Source organism: Silene latifolia, chromosome 6 (assembly GCF_048544455.1).
Source record: "Silene latifolia isolate original U9 population chromosome 6, ASM4854445v1, whole genome shotgun sequence".
Taxonomy (NCBI): Eukaryota; Viridiplantae; Streptophyta; class Magnoliopsida; order Caryophyllales; family Caryophyllaceae; genus Silene; species Silene latifolia.
Window position 1 is genome coordinate 19,167,483 of NC_133531.1, and position 22,081 is coordinate 19,189,563.

The window sequence follows — 22,081 nt, forward strand, 5'->3', positions numbered from 1 at the left end:
AATTTACGCATAAAAATAAAGGGGAAATAAGAGTGAAAAGAGTAATTATTATTTAAATAGATTGTGAGAGAAAATGGAGAGAAAGGAAATGGAGAGGATCCATTTCCCTTCTTTTCTATGCGTCTTTTTCTTGCAAACTTGCAATACTTTGATCGCTAAGGGTGTGTTTGGATCGAAGGATTTGGAGGGAAAGGGAAGAGAGGGATTTGAAAGGATGAGAAATCCATTGTTTGGTTAGCAAAATGGAGGGGGAGGGAAAATGGACCCCTCCATTTCCCTCCTCTAAGCCAAATTATTTTCTCTCCAAGAAAGCAAACATAAACTGGATAAACAGGGGATGTAAAAGTAGTACCCGGAAGTCTGGAACTCAACTTGGGGGAGGCAAGGATCAAGATTTGTTACATTGCAAAAACAAGCTTGAAATTTGGGGCCAACTCCCAAACTTTCATTATTCTTTCATCTGTATATATTTCAACCATGTACTCCGTATATGAATAACATCATCCCACATTCCCACCAAAGGGTAACGCCAAGAGCAGAGCTGAGTGGCTCGAACAGCAGCTACAAAGTTTCCCAGAAATAAAAATTAGATACAACTCCCGACTACAAACACCACCTGTCTTCAGACATTTATAGCATTACACTCCTCTATGGTAGTAGCTTTTACGTACTGTATTGAGCTAATGTTCTTCCATACTCCAGGTCTGAGATAAAGATAGAGTTCAGTACCTAACAATACTCTCTAGTTTAAACGTTAAACAAACACTTGTCTAATATTGGAGTTCTGTACCTAATAATACTCCTCCTAAGTTTTTTAATTTTACGTAGTACTTCTCACTTTTTAAAACCACCACTAGTATCCCTAAACTTAATGAAAACTTATTAAAACGCCCTAAATGCTCTAATCATACTCTTTTAAAGGTTTAGTTTATGCACCTCGATTCTTAATGAAAATTTATTAAAAGAACATAACTGCTCTAATCTGCCTCTTTTGAAGGGTTAGTTTATGCACCTCGATTAATTTGTTGACAATAATTTGTCGAACCATTAACATAGATATTGTTTACTCAACCGTTCACATATTTTCTTAACAAAATTTAAGTATTTAACTATTTAAAAACTCGAATTTTAGTAGTTTCGGTAATTTTTAATTTTTTTTACCAAGTTAATGGGTACCACTACCAGACTACCAGTGATGTTTGTAAGAAACGAGTGTACAGGGTATATTTCCAAAAAAAATAAAAGGGTATCACGTAGAAAAACCTTTAATATTTGTCACACTTCATAAACTCCAGGATTTTCTAGTACTACAACCACCAACAAAAACACCACCACCTAGGCACTTAGTATGACAGCAAATCTTGAATACTCCCTTTTCAAAAAGGACGACAGCATTCAGCAATTGACGCATTTGGCTTTTGTGGTCGAATAAGTTAAGAGTTTTACCCATCAATCACTGAATGTAATATCCTGAATACTAATTACCAGGCAAAACTAACAATTGCCATTTTGTTAAAAACTTGCATACATATTCACATTTACCTGGAAGTTTAAGTAGGGCGTCATCAGAAATCTAAATCACCACAAGGCTTTCCCTGAACCTCTTTGGCTCCATTGATATGCTTTGCTTCCTTTGTACTGGAGTGCAGATCTCGGCTCCTCCCGATTCCTAGTTTGGGAAGACCTCGGTTCAGCCCTTCAAGCAAAACACAGGCCTTGCACCACTTCTGCGCTTCTCAATGATGACATTCAAATATTAGCATTTTAGGAACCTTTGCACCAACTTAAACAAGGCTAAGACTGCACAAGTTTTCAATATAACAAGACTTGTTCGCCTTATAATGTTGGAGTACCAACAGTCACATAGACATACGAAATTTCTATTGTGAGGCTTAGAGGTGCAAGTGTGCAACAGAGTAAGAGACCACCAAAAAGTCACCCGAGGAAAAAGTTCATAATATTTTTCATTACATACTGGAACTCTGGAAAGGTGTTTATGAGAAAATAAGTCTCTTTTGATACGAGGCAACTTGGCTCAGTTGTAACTGGTTCACTTTCATTCAGATTTGTTTTTTCTGGGTAGCAGAATTCAGTTTAGTTAGTTTCGATGAAACTAAGGTTGAATCATGTTTCAAATGAAATGTGGCTTGCTCATTTTGGGTCTTCGATCAGATTCAATTCGGAATTTCAAGTTGGTTTTTCAAGTTCGGATTTGTTTTGCAAGGTGCCCTAGGACCTAGGTCTAGCGCAAAGTCAACCATCGCAGAGCTCCAAATTCACCATGTACTACTTAGCCCCATCCTAAATTTAGTATTCACATTTAATTTTGGTGCCAAACAATGTGAAGTTTAACCATTACTTTGTCATGTTGCAGTTATGGAAAAAACGCTTTTCACACTTTCAATTTTAGAATATTGAAAATACATACTGTTAGTCGTCAGACTTTGCATCGATTGACCACCCAAAGACAAATGACGAGAATATAAATGAGATACAGTCATACAGCCATAAAGGGAGAATAAGTTTATGAACAAAGATTACATCACCTGGCTAGATATATAGCCACAGCGCTCACAGGTCCCCTGCTCCGGCATTTTGGTCGATGTGGAAATTCTGAAGTTTTCCCCTGATTTGATAATGTCAAGTATGGCTCTAGGTCTGGAAGGCATAGCGCAGAGTCTAGTAAGTACACATGAAAGGATCTCAAGCACATCATGGTGGCAAGAGGAAAAAAGACTGAATTAACATAGACCTAATTCTCTCTAAATCCTTGATAAACTCTCGAGCAAAACCGCGGTACGCATTTGGAGAGTAAATGCCTGCAAATGATACAAAACTAGCCTTTAATACCAATGCACGAATTCTACCAACAAATAAAATATATATCTTGTGCATTCTTGATTGCTATCAAAGGATTCCCTTTCACAAACACTGAGAACTGAACTGTACCCTACCGCAAACCTAGTCTCATCGCGCAGAAACACATGTTTATATTGTCAATTTTGGTTTCTGTAAGAAGGATTTAGTGCCTAGGTGGCAATACTGGAGTTTTTTATCCTAAAAAATATAGAATACCCCAAATTTACAAAAAAAAGGTCGTTACTTCAGAATTTAAAATTAAAGATGTAAATGAAAGCATCCAGTCTTTCAAGATACTGAACCAATTGTTAGCATTGTGGTCACTATGAAAATTCAGGTCATTTACTATGTACTAAAAAAAATGAACACGGAAATGTCAACCATGAAACAAAAGACAAGAATGCACTTTTAATCCAAAAAAAAATTAGACCCGACATGTAAGGATTAGCCTCAGCTGTTATTCTATCACAATAGCATTTAACAAAAGAATATAAAGCTACATAAGTTCAGTAATACTTACATTCAGTGGAAAAGTAATCAAGCTTCTTGAAATATGCGTACGTAAGCAGGTCAGTTAAGGTTTCGCGTTCAAAATTTTGTCAATTATTACTAGTATAAATACAATAACATGTAACTCATATCAACGTAAATCACAATAAGGCCTTTAATGTAAAGGATATATAACAATCTCCTTCTCATATGTGTACTTGAATGGTTTGCATCTAGGAATTGGCCCATCTTCCCCAGTAGTTATTGCTGTGCATCTACTCAACCTAAAAAGCAAAAGACAACAAATTCTGTCGAGTTACGGGCACGGAAAATGGTAGTGCACAAACAGAGTCCTACACACCAAAGTCAAAGATTTGCTGTAGCCACAGAACTTAACTGCTCTAACCTATGGAATACCTGGCAATATCACCACGTAATATGTTCAACAACACTGTTTCAGCAATATCATCTGCATTATGTCCTGTGACAAGCTTGTCCACTTTCAACATTGCAGCACCTCGATCAAGGGCCTAGAGGAGAATTAGCAGATTAACGGAATTCAAGTAAACTTTTGACTTATATAGTTCAAACATCGTAACACCAAGTGAGATAGGTATTTTAAAATTTAAATGGGTTTCTACACAACTGTTGGAAACTGGAAAGGGTAAGATCTTTGGCACAACAAGGGATTGATCTGTATCGTCGAGCTTTGCTGATCAGAGGGCTTGCATGTCCCAAACCCTCCATTCCTTTACTCAGCAACTCAACGAGTATGGTCGAAATTCCGAAATTTACCAAGAATTCTACCGTCTATTTCGGAAACCCAAGGACTCAATCATACGGATACGGAAAATACAGGATTTCCAATCCTAGCAGGACGAGGGAAACGGATACTCAATTTAAAGTGTGTAAACAGAATTCCATACTCGATCTCATAGACACATATCAAATTCTGTGGAAAGCCGTATTCGACGAAACTCATATGTACGGCTTGGAGGGAGATCTTTCAGTACAAGGTAGATAGGATATCAAAGCAGATGATGGGGGAAAAAAAAGACAAACCTGACGTCGGAATACTCCACAGAACGTACAGTTGTTCTTTAACCCTATCATCTTCACTATCTCATCCATTGTCCATCCATACAAATCTTTGTACGAGACAACTTTCAAGGGAAGCCCATACTGAAATTAGATGAAGAAAGCAAGAAATTAGTCATATTATGTTGCCAAATCGCAGCAGGGGAAAATATATTGAATGATCAGTTAAATTCATGAGCGTGGTATCAAATCAATCATCAGCATGACTAGAGCAATCAGGAGACCAGACGGCACTCAAGAGTCAAGATTGCAGTTATATACTCAGCACATAACTGACGTCCCAGAAACACAGATCAGTAAAGCAGGAGTTCACTGCATATTCGCTTTACTAAAATGATTACTGTTAAAACTTTTGGATTTTCAGTTGCGGGCATAACCAATCATGTCTAATTTGGCAAACAAATTTTATCAAGGGCTAAGTATTATACCATGTATATTCAATTTACTTCACAGCAAGATGTCAGGGTCGGAACACATCATGTATAAAGCTTTTTTAGAAAATCTAAAGGGTTGAGCTCAATAGGATAGTAAATTAGAAACCCAATGCTTGCAATATAAATGGCTGATCAACTGCACACACCAAAATCATTTTTCACAGGAGCAACAACAGTCGGGCTTAATTTCAAGTAATCACAGAGAAATGTATCACCTGGACTTCATTCCTTTTCACAGTTTCAAGGGAATCATCTCTGTAACCTGTGATGCCTTCATCTACAGATAACAGGAAGAGATCCAAGTCATAGTTGTGTCGGTGATTCAACTCTGACAGTACATAGGCGAGAACAGTGGAATCTGAACAAAACAAACACTACAGTCAAAAGCTGATGATCCAAATCAGATCCAGTAAACTCAAGAAACAATCATGAAGGATTACTCAACACAGGTAGACAAAATCATGTTCTTTTGTTTCAAAATCACAAAACAGTTTCTACAGTCATATGCATTGCATCAAGGATATCTAGCACCTATGTTATGTACAAAAAAACTGTGGTAGTGGAAGCCACTGCAAAAATCCATTGCAAGGATCACTCAACACGTCACAGTTCCGATCACAAGCATGTAGCTGAAGATGAGATAGTAGAGACAGAACCAGAGTACCAGACAATGCACCAGCTGTCCAAAAAGGCGTCTAATAGCATTATTTTTAATCTATGGTGTCAAACATAGAGGATGGTCTAGTTTACTAAATAATCCCTACTTTGACTTCACACAAACAGTTACCAAGGAAACCAAACTCAATCCTTTTTCAATTTCTTCTTTTCCTCTTTTCGCAGTGCAGAGAATAATAAACATAAACCTCAAAAGAATCACAAAAACTGAAGCCTTTGAGACCGAATATAACGAAAACACAACATTTTAGCTTAATAAAACAGGCAGGAAAATCGAAAAGAGGATACCTTTTCCGCCTGAAGCGCCAATGGCAACACGCTCTCCTGGCCTAAATAGCTGATTCTCCACTATAACATTATGAATCTCTTCTTCAAACACAGCATAGAAACATTCCCTACATATCTTTCACCCACAATACATCAATAAATAAATTTAGAAATTTATGAATACTTGTGTAAGACGGGCTTCCCAAGAAATTTAGAAAACCGATTTATTAATAACTAATAATTCATTTAAATGGGTCATGACATTCATATTGATTGGATACCTTTCACTAGTATAACGCGGCCTTACTTGAGAATAACCATAAACTAATTGGCTACCCCATTTTCAGCAAAGTACACAATCTTAAGCTACCAAGTAACCCAGAACACACAAAAAGGATTAATCTTTCAGCATACTAAACCACCTAAACCAAAATTAATCCAAAACCAAAATTAATCCAAGCACAGTAACATTCTCTTCATATAATTTACCAAGCAGAAGAAAATTTACTATAATTAAAGTGGGAAAGTCAATTAAAATGAGATTAAACAAATATATACTATACGCCCTTCGCCTTAATAATTTGTTTACCTTTGATTAAAATACGTCTCACGGTAAATAAAAAAGTAAATATATGATTGAGAGTTGAGAAGAAGGGCGTATAGACAAATTGAGGAACAAGGTAAGATTGAAAAACCTGTTGAAGGGTTTTAGGGCGTTTGAGAGCAGGTTTTGCTGAATTGCATATACAGCATAATCCATTTTTCGGCTTCTTCTCCATATACGACGTCGTTTTGTTGATATACAACTTCGTTTAACTCAAGAATGAAGATGCCGGGTCGCTGGGATGGCAAATACAGGCAATTGGTCTCTCTTAAAACGTCGTAGAAATTAAACGGGTTAAATAATGGAAAAGGCTACTCATACACGAGGTGTATGAAAATCTCATACACGACCAATTAAAATGCGCCATGTGGCTAACTAGAGTAAATCATATGTAGTTAATTTAGGGTTATATTAGTAATTACACATATGTAGTTAACTTTCTAACCACATGTACTTAACTATATTTAGGGTAATTTATAATTTCCTTTGTTTTACATATTTTGATTTATTATTATTATTATTATTATTATTATTATATTATTATTATTATTACTAGTTTGAATGCCCGTGCGTTGCAACGGGGTAATTAACTTATTTATAATGCAAAAAAAAAATTTTTATAAGGGTTTAATATTTACATTCTATGTCTTATGACTTGTTTACATATTATTAAAATATCTCTTTCAAAGAAAATAAAAGATTAATATATATGTGGGTTAACTCTTATTTATAATCATATAATCACCCCACCTTATACTAATCTTTCGATGTGGGACAATTCTGCTTGATGGGGCATATTCTGCACCGCTGACCAAGTCAACATATTGACCAAGGTCAAAGATATCCACAGCAAGTCAAACGACTTAGACAGCCTAGCCGATGCAGTCCATCGGCATGTCACCTGGGTCTCGGCATGGCAACCCGCCAGCCGGGACACATATCCGCGTACTCATATCCAAGGCCCCTCGGCCGGCCTGCCATAGGTCCATCGGCCGAGGGTAGAACGGTCTTTCCACCTGCTAGCCACTTGGCCACTTGGCCACTACGTGACAAAAGGTGAAAGTCTATAAATACTCCTCAACCCTCATTGAGGAAAGGATCGACAACTTAACCTAATAATCACTATTCATCTGATAATATCTTCCTTATCTCTCTTCAATATATACCACGCCAAGTTATAACAACTTCTCTCTAAGTCCACTGACTTGGGCGTCGGAGTGAGTACGCTTGGCACAAAGCCAAGCCCTCAGTTCGTTCATTGTTGCAGGAGAGGCCGAGAGGAACGATAGAGACAGGCAGGATTCGACCCAAGACATCATTCTACAAGCCACGGGTGGTAACGATACTTGCTCTGGAATTACACCCGGAACAATTGGCGCCGTCTGTGGGGATTAGGCACTAGAAGCTAGTCACATTCATTCCCCAACAAAAAAAAAACAAACACAAAACCCACCCAAAAAGCTAAGAAGATGTCGAAACAACAAGAGGTATTCGTGACCGACGAAACCGCACTCTACCAAGATGATACCTTCAACAATTCTGGAGTCGTGCAGCCCTCCACCGGCGGAGTAATCCAACCGGAATTCGGGATGCCGATAATACAGACACGCCACTTCGCCAACCAGGTCACCATCATGGGACATGTGGTTGACGTAGCAAAACTGAAAATGCTCCTGGACATAATTGGTAATACGCCTGCTCACACTGTCACACCGACAAGAGCGGCGGAAACCGTCCAGGAGACCAGGGTCCAAAATGTGACTCCGAGAAATTTGAACGGAGCACTAGGAGAAGCTGACCCAGTCAAGACGCGGGGGGAGCCCAAAGTGAGCGTGGTAGACCTAAGTCCTTCCCGCACTCATGGGAGGATAGCGTCGCCGCTGCACGAACGAGGCTTACCCCAAAGGAGCCAGAGGAGTCCGACTCAGCAGAGTCGGAGAAGAAGCCCGAGTCGAAGAAGGAGTCCTTCCCGCTACGAGGGGAGGAGCTGGACTAGGAACGCTAGGAGTCGATCGCCGCGTGTCGTTCGACACGTGGTCAGACAGCCCCTCAGCGCCTACGTCCTAGAAGTCCAGGTGCCAACTAAGCTCAAGCTGCCACCCATATCATACAAAGGAGATAGTGATCCAACCGACCACGCCGAGGCTTTCGAGTCTTACATGTCGGTATGGGGGCAGCCCGATGAGGTCTGGTGCCGAGTTTTCCCAACAACTTTGCATGGGATGGCTCAAAATTGGTACAAGGGGCTTCCCGACGGCTCGGTATACTATTACGCCGACCTAAGGGACGCCTTTCTAGCCCAGTACTCTTGCAATAAGAGAAGGGCCGTGGAGACGTCGGACCTCCTAACTATCAAACAGGAGGGGGGCGAGTCTCTACGAAGCTATGTGAAGAGGTTCGACGGCAAGGTCCAGCAGATTCGAGAAATTAATCCCGAACCGGCGAGCCTTGCACGATGAAAGGCCTCCCAAGGGGAGACTTAAAAAATGAGCTCATCAAGTGCGGAGGCCTGGGCTTGGACGCCGCTAGGAAGATGGCCGACCAGGCCATCAAGGTAGAGGACTATCACAAGACCTGGGTAGGCCCCAGCGAGGCCGGACACTCAGAAAAGAAGAGCCGCCGGGAGGACAACCCGGATGAAAAACGCCGTGACAACAATGGGTCACGGTCCGATGAACGACGCCGTGACAATAATAGGCCACGATCCCGATAAATCGCCAGAAACGAGGACTCGACGGGCGCCGGGTGGAGTTCGGGAACGTACCACCAGAGGCGGTATAATGATAAAACCCCTCTCGTCGTATCAGCCGCCGAGGTTTTCGCCCTGAGCAAAAACGAGGGCCAGAAGTGGGAAAGGCTCCCCAAGCCGAAGGGAGACGGTGACACGAGCCAGTACTGTGAGTACCACGGCCACACCGGTCACCTTACCGACAACTGCCAGCATCTGAAGAATGCCATTGAGGAGCTGATCCGGAAGGGGAGCCTCGGCAAATACGTTGCCAAAGGCCAAAAGACTGACGCCGGCAGTTCAGATAAGAAATCCGTCTTCGAACGGATAGGAGTGATCCATGTTGTCATCGGGGGCAACGAGAACGGAGGGTCCGCTCATGGGCACAAACGGCACCTGAACGAGCTATATCAGGCCATCAACTTTGTGCCCAACACAGCGATCCCCGCTTCCAACATCCCCGATATGACTATTGGAAGGAAGGACTACGAGGGAGTCATCGCTCCTCACAGCGACCCACTTGTAGTCAATTTGGACATATCCAACCACTTGGGCAAGAGGTGCCTGATTGACACAGGCGCCTACACGAACATCATGTTCAGGGAGTGCTTCCTCAGCCTCGGTCTGAAAGTCAAGGACTTAAGCCCCTGCACCAATCCACCGTCTGCCTTCTGGGGGCCGGCCGGTACCACCGGGGTCAATCAGACCGCGATGATGTTCGGCGAAGGGAATGCGGCTAAGAATGTCCTAGCTGAGTTCGTGGTCATTGACGGCTCGTCCGCCTACAACGTTCTCATAGGCCGAGTCACTCTGAGCGAGGCCGGCGCAGTGATGTCCATCCGGGCCCTAACACTGATGTATGTCTCGAACCGGGGGGAAGCGCATAAGCTCGTCTCCAAAGACGAGAAGGACGAGGTGGTCAACGTCCAGATAGCTGCCAGAGGATGCAACATGCAATCCCTCAAATCGGCAAAGGAGTCCGAAAAAGGGAAAAGTCCATCCTTACAACAGGAGGGCGACCTCATGGATGCATCTAGCGGCTGACCGGGAGGGTGTACCTTTGATGAGCCATTAGGACGCTGGTAATCTCGGGAAAACCTTGTATAGCGGCGGAGGTGTCCAAGATAGCTGTGGGCACCCCAACGCATGTTTATACCTAATGAAAATCGTCCAAATCTTCCATCAAAGTGTCCATTTTCCCCCATAAGTCACCAGCAATAAACAGACACCGGCTTACACTGTCACACCGACAAGAGCGGTAGTCACTATCAAGAAGTAGGCGCCGTCGCATTCACCCCAAGTAGTAGACGCCACGACAGTCACCCCAAGAGGTTTGACGCCGTCGCAGTCACTCCAAGTGGTAGACGCCACGACAGTCACTATCAAGAAGTAGGCGCCGTCGCAGTCACCCCAAGTAGTAGACGCCACGGCAGTCACCCCAAGAGGTTTGACGCCGTCGCAGTCACTCCAAGTGGTAGACGCCACGGCAGTCACTATCAAGAAGCAGGCGCCGTCGCAGTCACCCTAAGTAGTAGACGCCACGGCAGTCACCCCAAGAGGTTTGACGCCGTCGCAGCCACCCAAGTGGTAGACGCCACGGCTATCACTATCAAGAAGCGTGCGCCGTCGCGGTCACCCCAAGTAGTAGACGCCACTAGTCACCCCAAGAGGTTTGACGCCGTCGCAGTCACTCCAAGTGGTAGACGCCACGGCAGTCACTATCAAGAAGCAGGCGCCGTCGCAGTCACCCCAAGTAGTAGACGCCACGGCAGTCACCCCAAGAGGTTTGACGCCGTCGCAGTCACTCCAAGTGGTAGACGCCACGGCAGTCACTATCAAGAAGTAGGCGTCGTCGCAGTCACCCCAAGTAGTAGACACCACGGCAGTCACCCCAAGAGGTTTGACGCCGTCGCAGTCACTCCAAGTGATGGTAGACGCCACGGCAATCAATATCAAGAAGCAGACGCCGGCTCACACTGTCACACCGACAAGAGCGGCAGTCACCATAAAATAACAAACGCCGGCTCACACTGTCGCGCCGACAAGAGCGGCGGTCACTATCGAGAGATAGACGCCACAGCATTCAATGCCAGCGCAGTTGTCACTCGCAAAAGCGATCAAAATGCCTTGGAAGCGTTAAACACAATTGAGATACGCACTCTAGACTGCCTCGGCCAGGCCGAGGCGGAAACAAAAGAGACGCTCAATTAATAACGTAAGAAGAAAACTCAGACGAAGACGAGAAAAGACCTCGGCCAAGCCAGGGGCAAAATAAAAACGCTAAGTACAGTTGAGACGCTCAACTATTAGCACAAGAAAAAGAAATGAGGTAAAGACCTCGGCCAAGCCGAAGGCAAAAGAAACGAAATCTTGTTAAAAATGATAAGTTACAAGTGAGGAGAATACAGACGACGGCCGTCCCCGTAGGGATAAGCCAAAACACAACCTACCAAAGTTGTACAAAATACAGGGAAAGAAAAACAAAAAGTTACAAATAGGTCATTTGAAGCGCCAAAAGATGGCAGGAAGAAAGGGCTTAATAATTGGCTCCCAAACAGCTGAAGCAGATCTGCTGTAAACTTGTTCTCATCAAGCAGCACATGGTAGTATGTGAGGAGCTGAAGCTATCCGAGACGCCGGGTGAGCCTGGTGACAACCGCCCGTCTCCCTATGCCTGTTGCTGCTTGCCATCAGCAGCGGTAGCAGCATCTTCTTCGATGGGCAACCCAGCGGTTTTTCTAGCAGCCTCAGCTTCAGCAGCCTCAGCCTTAGCCTCGGCAGCGTCAGCTGCCCTCATTCTCTCGGCTTCCTCTTTGGCCGCCTTGGCCTTCTCAGCAAGGGCTGCTTTCTCCGCGGCCGCCTCTTTCTCTATCTTCACCCTCACCGCCTCCTTGGCCTTCTCCGCCACGGCCTCCTCCTTAGCTTCGAGCTTGTCGTCAAACAGCTCGTCGAATTTGGCCCACGGAAAGGAACCATCCAAAGGGAAGAGCTCCCCGATCGCTTCCCTGGCAGCTCCCTCGGCCAGGTCCCGGTACTGGGCGCACATTTTAGGAAGCATGGCGGTTTGGAGCATCTCAATGTCCTCCTCCTTTTGTCTGATCATGGCCTCCTTGCTCCGAATCACCTTCCCCTGGATCTGATGCATGCCCCTGAATTCGTCCCTCTGCCGGAGATAAAGGTCGGCGTGCCTCTGAACAAGGTTACACTTCTCCAGCAGCTTAGCAGCTTCAGCCGCCGCGGCCTCAGCCTTAACTCTCTCAGCAAGGACCTCCTTCTCAGCATCCTCCCTGAGTCTTCTCTCAGCCAAGAGCGCCCTCTCAGCATCTCCCCTAAGCCTCTGCTCATCGAGGAGATCCAGCTTCGCCGACACGGCCACCTGCCTAATGGCATTACGCTCAAGAACAGATTGAGCCACGGTTTTCTCCTGCTCTATGATACGAGCACCGGTCAGCTCGTTCCACCTCGCCAGCTCCTTGATCAGTTTCGTGCCTTCCACCATAAGCTGGGAGAGGGAAGCCTTCTGGGATAAAGAGTCGGTGGTGACGTTTCGAGCACCAGCCTGCAGTTGGGAGGGGGAAGCCTTCTGGGATGAAGAGTCAATAGTGACGTTATGATCACCAGCTTGCACGGGGCTCTCCTCCACTTGCTGCTCGATAAGAGGGACGGCCGACAGTGGCTGATCTACAAAATTCAACGAAAGCATCAGTATCAACATGCATAAACATATCAGAGAGCCTGCCATCGGCAGCGCCTACTAAACCGACTAAATCAGTACCATGCTTGGCCTTCTTGGCCGGAGGACGCATTTCCTTGCCAGCAGCAGAGGCTGTCTCTTTTCTCTTACGGACAAGGGGAGATCCCTCCTCATCGGAATCCCCCCCGTTGGTGATGTCAACGATCTCCACCGTCTCCTTCTGAACAGGGGGGATGGGAGGGGGAACGGATGTCGACGCCGTCGCCGCCGAAGATTTTGCTTTTCGCGTATGACGCGGCATGTTACTGACAACCCTCGCCTGGGCCTCCACCACATTCAAGCCTTTCAGCTGCTGATCCATGAGATCATTCGGCGGCGTCCTGCGGTCGTGGGCTAGAGCCTTGGGATGCAAGTTAGCAACGGTTTTATCTTTGTGCAGCCCCATTCTCCGGAGAAAATCCTCAGACAGGTCCGGCCCAAAGTGGTCTGCGAAGGAAACAAATCAAGAATTAAGTAGAAGAAATAAATCGAAGTTCGAGAAACAGGAACATTGAGAGCGGTGATGGGCCTCACACCGACCCCACTCACCCTGGGCTAGGGCCGGTATGAGGCCGACATAGCAGAGCGGCTCATCCTGAAGGATGATCTGCGTTGGGGGAATCCATCTTTTCGGCACCCCACCCTTGTCCGCCTCAAAAAGCCTCATCGCCAGCTTCTCGTCCTCTTTAAGAGGGACCTTGCTGGCATCCATCTTAAGTTTTTTCCGGGTGACCCATCTGTCATGCTCCGCCTTAGTCTCACACCGCAAATTAACTTGGTGCTGGAAGGAACGGGGCAGCGGGTAGTCACCCGGCACCTTAACGTACACCCACCGATCTTTCCAGTCTTTTCAGGAAGAAAGTTTGTCAACAGAGACGTAACCCTGCTCCATGTGCACACTGTACCATCCAACGCGGCCAGAGATTGATGGCCGGAGATGATGAAGCCAGCGGAATAAATTCACCGTCGGGGCTTCTCCCTTGAAGAGGCAAAGCCAGACAAAGCCGACTATGGTCCTCATAGCCAACGGGTGCAGTTGGGCAACAGCAACGTTCATGGCTCTAATGATGCCCATAACGTACTCATTCAGCGGAAACCGGAGCCCGTACTCCAAATGCCGCATGTATACGCCGGTGTGACCCGGTGGAGGGCAACAGACGGCCTGACCCTCCTCAGGGATAACAATTTTGTATCCCCTGCCAAAGAAGAAATGGCCCTCGAAAAGTGTCTCGCCGGAACAACTGGCAAACTTATGGGTCCAAGCACTGTCAAGACGGACTTTACAGGCGTCGCCGTGATCCATAACGTACTGTCTCCCCTCATTAGGACGAGCCCTTTCAGCTTCATCACCAAAATCGTCACCGTCATCATCGACATCATCGTCATCCTCCCATTCCTCCAGAATTTGAGGATCAACTTCAGGAGAAGGAGACCTGGGGCCCCCAGACCTTATCAGGATGGCGTCAGGCTTCTCCTCCTCACCAAGACGCGACAGGGACCCCCCCGGCGCTGGTCTACTGGTTCCAGCATCAGCAGAAGACATGTTCACAACAATCACTTAGCAAAATAAAAGAAAATTTGTTTGTTTACCTTAAAGAACAACACTCGCCGGAGTAACAACTCTGAAAATTAGAAGACAAAGAAGTCCTTGAAAGTTTAGAGGAGATGAAGATTTTGGAGAAAAATTTGAGAGAATGGAATTGGTGGCCAATTTCACGGAACAACCGCCCTATTTATAGGGAAAAGCCCATGAAGAAGGACCAATCAGGGCACAACCCATGAAGCGTCAGCCAATCAGCAAGCGGACACGTGTCGGACATGCAACCACGGAATGTCAATCGTTGTAACAGTTAAATGTCAATCAATACAACAGTGACCAAGCGTCTTCAACACGCCTATTCACATCTCTTCGCCTATTCATCTTCCTCAACAAATTCCTAGATATCTGCTCTCCGCCGGCCTCTCGACCAACCAAGCTACGTAGCACCGGCCGGGGGCAATCAAAAACATCCGGCACTCTCAACCCTGGTCTCGGCCAACGTCACCTTCTTTTCCACATTGGATGCCCTTTACACATCCATGCGGAGGAGGGATATATATGGTACGGCCTAATAAGAACCAGGCCGAGGTAGAAGAAGCCGATGCAGAAAATTTTTTACAAATTACTTGCGCAGAATATACGCTCAACATACATCGGAGCCCATACCACGACATAGACTACGCTGGGGGCAAATTGATGGGGCATATTCTGCACCGCTGACCAAGTCAACATATTGACCAAGGTCAAAGATATCCACAGCAAGTCAAACGACTTAGACAGCCTAGCCGATGCAGTCCATCGGCCTGTCACCTGGGTCTCGGCATGGCAACCCGCCAGCCGGGACACATATCCGCGTACTCATATCCAAGGCCCCTCGGCCGGCCTGCCATAGGTCCATCGGCCGAGGGTAGAACGGTCTTTCCACCTGCTAGCCACTTGGCCACTTGGCCACTACGTGACAAAAGGTGAAAGTCTATAAATACTCCTCAACCCTCATTGAGGAAAGGATCGACAACTTAACCTAATAATCACTATTCATCTGATAATATCTTCCTTATCTCTCTTCAATATATACCACGCCAAGTTATAACAACTTCTCTCTAAGTCCACTGACTTGGGCGTCGGAGTGAGTACGCTTGGCACAAAGCCAAGCCCTCAGTTCGTTCATTGTTGCAGGAGAGGCCGAGAGGAACGATAGAGACAGGCAGGATTCGACCCAAGACATCATTCTACAAGCCACGGGTGGTAACGATACTTGCTCTGGAATTACACCCGGAACACTGCTATTTATAAGTAATATATTCACAAAACTTTGATTTTTTTCTGATGTGGGACAATTCTACTATTTATACGTAATATATATTCATCAAACCTGCATTGTTTTTCAATGTGGGACAAATAACATATTCAGAATTACACCATCTTTTTTGCACTTAGTTCGACATCCAACCAGATCTCGAATACCGAATACAGACAATTGCTACTCATTATATCTAATAGTTATATTTAAATTTAATAATATGATCAAGTACTATCCATTAATATTTGTACGTTGTTTTTCTTCAAAAAAAATTTAACATAATTGAGATATGGAAATTTTCCGTGGTACCCCTTAATTTTGTCAGATTTTCCATGTTACCCCTACTTTTAAGAATCTGCCTATGGTACCCTTGAGGTTCCATTTTTTTTGCCCATGGTACTCCCTAATGTAAAGGCTGTTAAATGGACGTTATGTTTGATGTCGTGGCAATAAAATAACAATTAAAAAATAATACCCCATTTATTATTTTATTGGTACGGATATCTCTCTCTTTTAAATGAAAATTTAATTACCTATATCATTATAATATTGGAAATTTCTCATGGTAACCTTGTACTTTGATAGATTACACATGCTACCATGGACGTTTATTTTCTATTTTTTTTTTTATCATAATTAAAATATGTGCAAATGATAGGAACCTATACTCTAATGATAGAATTTTTTTTAACACAATTCTAATTATATTATTTAAAAGTAGTATATTTACCACACCTACATTATTTTTCAATATGGGACATATAAAATCTATAGGTAGAAAATATAATGATATAATCTTTTAAGAGCTCTCTAAGACAATACTTAAAAGACTCAAAAGATTTTGGGTTGATGCCTAAGTTCCAAGGATGCCTACTATTTATAATCATCGAATCACCCACCTTATGCTATATTTCGATGTGAGAAAATTCTATTTTTTATATGTAGTATATTTATCACACCTATATTATTTTTCAATGTGAGACATATAACATACTATGAAATACACCATCTTTAATATGTGCAAATTATATGAAATCTATATATACTCTAATGATAGCATTTCTTACCATGAATCTAATAATATTATTTTCATAATTTTTTTACCGACATTATTTTGCCAAATGAAATGTAAAAGTTTTTATATAAAAATTAGAAACATCACTTGAATATAAAATAAGAAATACAGAGTATATATTATAATAACTAAAAGATTTTCCAAAGATTAACTTAGGTTAGAAATCATTATTGTAGAGACAGTAATACAAACTCTTTTAAGAGCTCTCTCTGACAATACTTAAGAGAATCAAAAGATTTTGGGTTATGACTTCTATTTATAATCATAAAATCACCCTGCCTTATGGTAATCTTCCGATGTGGGTCAATTCTAATATTTATACATAGTATATTCACCACACTTACATTACTTTTCAATGTAGGACAAATAACATACTAAGTACACCATTTTTTATGCATTTACTTTGACATCAACCCGATTTAATAATGAGAAAATACAATACAATACAATACAATACAATACAATACAATACAATCTACACTCTAATGATAACATTTTTTTGTCACAATCTAATTATATAATTTTCATACGATACTTATTTGTCAAATGAAATATAAAGTTTTGATATCAAAATTATAAACATCACTTTTATATAATATAGAAAATGTATATATATGGGACAGTTCTATTATTTATACATAATATATTCACCACACTTATATTATTTTTCAATGTGGGGTGGGAGGGGACGAACAGATGTCAGCCTATTGTATTTTGTATACTTTGCTTGCCTTAGAATTTTGTATCTTTAGGTTATTGTATTGCCTCTCCTATATATGTACGTTGTTAATTAATGAAATACACACCAATTACACAACTTCTACATATTTAACTAACTCGTGGTTGGGTTATCTAGCTCACTTCTACACAACTTCTACATATTGTATTACTCGTAATATTTTGTAATAGTTTAATGATGAACAATTGTATGTGTAATTCTAAATAATTAGTATTGCTCCTTATTGTTATAGTGTAATGAGACGATGATTGAATGAAATGTTCTTCTATTTTACCTTAAAGTTTTGGGTTAATACTTAAGTTTCAAAGATGCCTCCTATTTATATTTATAGAATCACCTTACCGTATGCTATTATTTCAATGTGAGATACATAATTTAATTATTTAGACGTATTATGTTCATCATGCCTACATTATTTTTCAATGTGAAAGATATAACATACCAAGAAATACATGTCTCTTCTTACAAAAACCACTATTGTATACATATTATTTTTCTTTGAAGGTAAAACCACTTAATCTCGATCATTAGATATAAATCTCTACATTGTACATATATAACGACTCATTAACGCTCTATTATTGCATTCAGAAGACAACCATTAGTAAAAAGCAATTTTTGCCCCTCTTTTTATAAAATTTTTACGTTGTAATATCCTATTATTTATGAAAAAGGTATTATGTTATATTATGTTTTTTTTTTACATAAACCCTCTTTTTTTAATAAAAAAAAATTACGTGGTATCCCTTTGTTTTTTAATAAAAACATCAATATACACTAATGTTTAATAAGTTGTCATGTGATGTGACCTTTAGAGTTTATAGTCGATTATGTCTATTTACTCTGTAGACGTATGAGGTATGATCATTATATAACCAGTAAGTCTCTTGAGATAGCGTTTTCTGAGATATCGTCTCTCACTACACTAATGAGAGATAGCTAATAAATAAACTAAGAACTAATTAAAAAGAAAAAGATAAAAAGTAAACCAAGTGGTGTTAGTCCAGTGATAGCCAGGTTAAAACCTTGAATCTTGCAGAAATGCAGGAGTTGAGAGGTCCCGGATTCGACTACCAGCTGGGGCGATGATCACTTGGCCACTGCAGCCCCTGAAAGGGGTGGCTTACATGGTCCATGTGGTGGTGCAGGAATGCATGGCCCGGGGGATTCAACCCCCTTGTCATACAAAAAAAAAAGTAAATAAAAATAATAACTACCTATTATGAGAGAGGTCTCTGACTAACATTAATGAAATACCGTCTCTTTTAAGAATTTGTGTTATACAATACGAAAGTAACTTAATTAATTAAATAAAATAAACCATGCATGAAATTAACAGAAGTTAGAAGAAAATATTTATTTGAGTTTGACAGCTATATCGAACAATGGGTATGTATAGTTGATAGAGGAAGCTTAGGCCATTCTTTTTGGATGAAATTGTCTCGAGCCGAATCGAATCGAATCGAATCGAATGGAAATGGAGTGAATCTGAATCTGAATGAACTTAATGGAGTGAATCGAATCTGAATCAATGAATCAATCAATCGATCTGAATCAATCGAATCAATCGAATCAATCGAAATAATAATAAAAAGATTATAATAATAATAATAATACTAATAATAAATATTATAATAAAAATAATACCAATAATAATAATAATAAATATTATTATAATATTATTCATTAATAATAATATAATCTAATAATAATAATATAATAAGATATATAAAAAATAAAATAGTAATAATAATAATAATAATAATAATAATAATAATAATAATATATTAGTAATATAAATGATAACATTATTAATAATAATATAATATATTAATAATAATAACTAAAAAATAAATAATAATAATAATATAATAATAATAATATGTCTAATATAATAACTTATTAATATAATAATATTAAATATAATAATAATAATAAATATGTGATTAATAATATTAATATTAATGAGTATATTAATAAAATAATAAATATAAAATAATAACTTCTTAATATAATAATATTAAATATAATAATAATAATAATAATAAATATGTTAGGAATAATATTAATAATAATGAATATATTAATAAAATAGTAAATATAATATAGTAATAATAATGATAATAATAATAATAATAAATATATTAAATATAAATATAATAATATAAACAATACGAATAAATTATTAATAAATATAATAGTAATAGTAATAAATATAAAAATAATAATAATATAATAATAATAACAACAATAGTAAATACATTAATATAAAAATAATAATAATAATATCAATAAGAATAATAATAGTAATGTTGAAATAAACTAATATGAATCGAATCGATTCGAATCGAATCGAATCGAATCGAATCAATCGAATCGAATCGAATCGAATCAATCGAATGGAGTCGAATCAATCAATCAATCGAATGGAGTGAATCGAATCGAATCAACTTATTAGAACTGAAATTAAGTCCAAAAGAACAGGGCCTTAGTCTTCTTGGAATCTTGGTACACGAAGTTATCATATCTTTTCTTTTAATAAGTATTTCACAAATTCTTGTTTGTGACGGCACATATCCGTCACTCAAGAGTGACGGATACCATTTTACCTCACAAAGTACCCACTTTTTCTCTCTCTGCAACACTATTTATGTGGTCCCCTTTTTCCACTAACCCATTTTGTTACCATTTTAACTCACAAAATATCCGCCACAAATGGTAACCCGTCACAAGGGAGACCAATTGTAAGTATTTTAGTAGCCACAAAATTACTTGCTCTTTATCTTTATTGACGTATAGAATATCTCGATCAACTAATATCAGGCAAAACTAATGTTTTTTTTTTCATCTCTAATCCCTTTTGGTATTATACTGTATTATACATGATTTTATTATCTTATAGAATTTAACATTTATGAAGAGTCCACCTCTTTATGGACTATATATTAATGTAAAATATGAACATCTTATCTTATGAAGTATACAAATTTATGCAAGTAAAATAATTTATAGATCAAAAACCAAAGTAACGCACCATTGGTTTTTGCGATGAAGGCCTAGATGGCTAGATGTACATGTGTATTTGTAGTGTTCAATTGTTTAGCGTTTATATTGTAGTAACTGAAAGATGTTAAAGGGGAGGATCCAAAATGTATGCTATTTCGGGTGGTGGTCAACTCGTGAATAAATTGATCTCATGTTCAATATTAGATAATTTAGCATATCTTTTATAGGTACTCCATATTTACTTTCTTTTTTAGTCAAGGGTTAAGTTGTATTAATTTTTCCTTTCTACTTAAAAAGTTTATAAAATACTTTTGCACCTATTTTGAGTTTAATCCCTATAATTGGGTTTTAGGTCTTTTTTTGTTTAAATATTCGTTCGTCATAAGCCTACCTCATAGTATAAGGTTTGTTATACTCAATCTCATAATTATCTTTTAGTCATCAACCAAAACGTAATGGTTATCATCCACATAGGACTGAAGTGGTTTGTACTTAGGTTCGGAAACTTGAGCCGAATCGAGTCACCCTCAACTTGTAAGCTGCTTAGTCATAAGCCAAATGCAACTTCTTTTGTCGTCTTAGAGATGCCCATCCACAGCCTGGTTTGGTTTCTAGGTAGCCATATCTTGGCTACTCTTTGACTCCAATGGCATTTTCTGAGCTCAATAACTTCTTTCTGGTTGTAAAATACAACCGATTATATGATCTAATAAGTATCCAAAAGTCAAAAGAATGTCTTAATCATTATTAAAAAAGGCTTCAATAGAATAACATTCACCGGTTTCACCACATACGTAATCACCATTCACCATGAAAATCACATAACCACCCAAAGTGACAAAAACATTAAACCGCCGAAAAAGAGTATGTGACGTTAATAACGTAATATGCATGTAAAAGCTAGGAAATAAAATTTCTTTTGTAGAGGTGGGTTAAGGTGTAAGCAAATCCAACTCAAAAAAACCACTATTAGCCAAAAAAAATTATTAACCATGTCAAAAGTTGAGTCTTACTTCGTTGTTTCAAGATTTTAATACCACTCGAAAATCGTAATTAATATAGAAGGGAGTAAAACACCTTGACATACACTCAACATTATTTTATCGTTTCTATATTAAAAAAAATCCAACTTACATAATTTATTTGAGTATTTATCCCATAACTAAAAAGTATATGTATTGAATATTTGAATGCTTACCTTTTCAATAGAGTCGTCTGAAGATTTGTGTAGAGCTGAATTGAAAAGCCATGTTATACATACACTCAACTTCATATTCTACCTGAAATTTTAAACAAATTGCACTATCAATATATTTGTATGGCCATATATTATTCACTAAAAAACACCATGATATAGATTATTATAATAAGCAAATACACAATTAGCAATTAGCATAACAATATACACATCAATATCATAAGCAAAGGAAGACTTTACGTATTGGAAAAAGAAATAAAAAAAAGCTATGAGAGAAATAAGATTAAATTAAGGTTTCACGTTATTTACATGTTAGATGTAATCTCTTTTATATAG

The 22,081-nt window shown here is 40.0% G+C and overlaps 2 protein-coding genes across 4 annotated transcripts in view; both read right to left on the bottom strand.

Moving 5' to 3' along the window:
* Positions 1 to 22,081, bottom strand: part of LOC141586483 (uncharacterized) — a 192,039-nt gene that overhangs the window by 137,980 nt on the left and 31,978 nt on the right. The window lies entirely within an intron of this gene.
* Positions 296 to 6,662, bottom strand: LOC141586482 (cytoplasmic tRNA 2-thiolation protein 1-like). Of its 3 annotated transcripts, none has more exons than XM_074407723.1 (11): positions 6,518 to 6,662; positions 5,844 to 5,958; positions 5,096 to 5,238; positions 4,411 to 4,530; positions 3,766 to 3,878; positions 3,540 to 3,632; positions 3,380 to 3,420; positions 2,753 to 2,819; positions 2,547 to 2,658; positions 1,543 to 1,727; positions 296 to 561 (listed from the first exon to the last, which is right to left on the bottom strand). In XM_074407723.1, exons 1-10 carry the CDS (start codon positions 6,599 to 6,601, stop codon positions 1,566 to 1,568), a joined length of 1,050 nt encoding a protein of 349 aa, XP_074263824.1. In that variant the 5' UTR covers positions 6,602 to 6,662; the 3' UTR covers positions 296 to 561; positions 1,543 to 1,565. The 3 variants fall into 3 exon arrangements, with proteins under 3 accessions (XP_074263824.1, XP_074263825.1, XP_074263826.1); XM_074407724.1 differs by having other exon boundaries at positions 296 to 704; XM_074407725.1 differs by having other exon boundaries at positions 5,844 to 5,950; positions 6,518 to 6,661.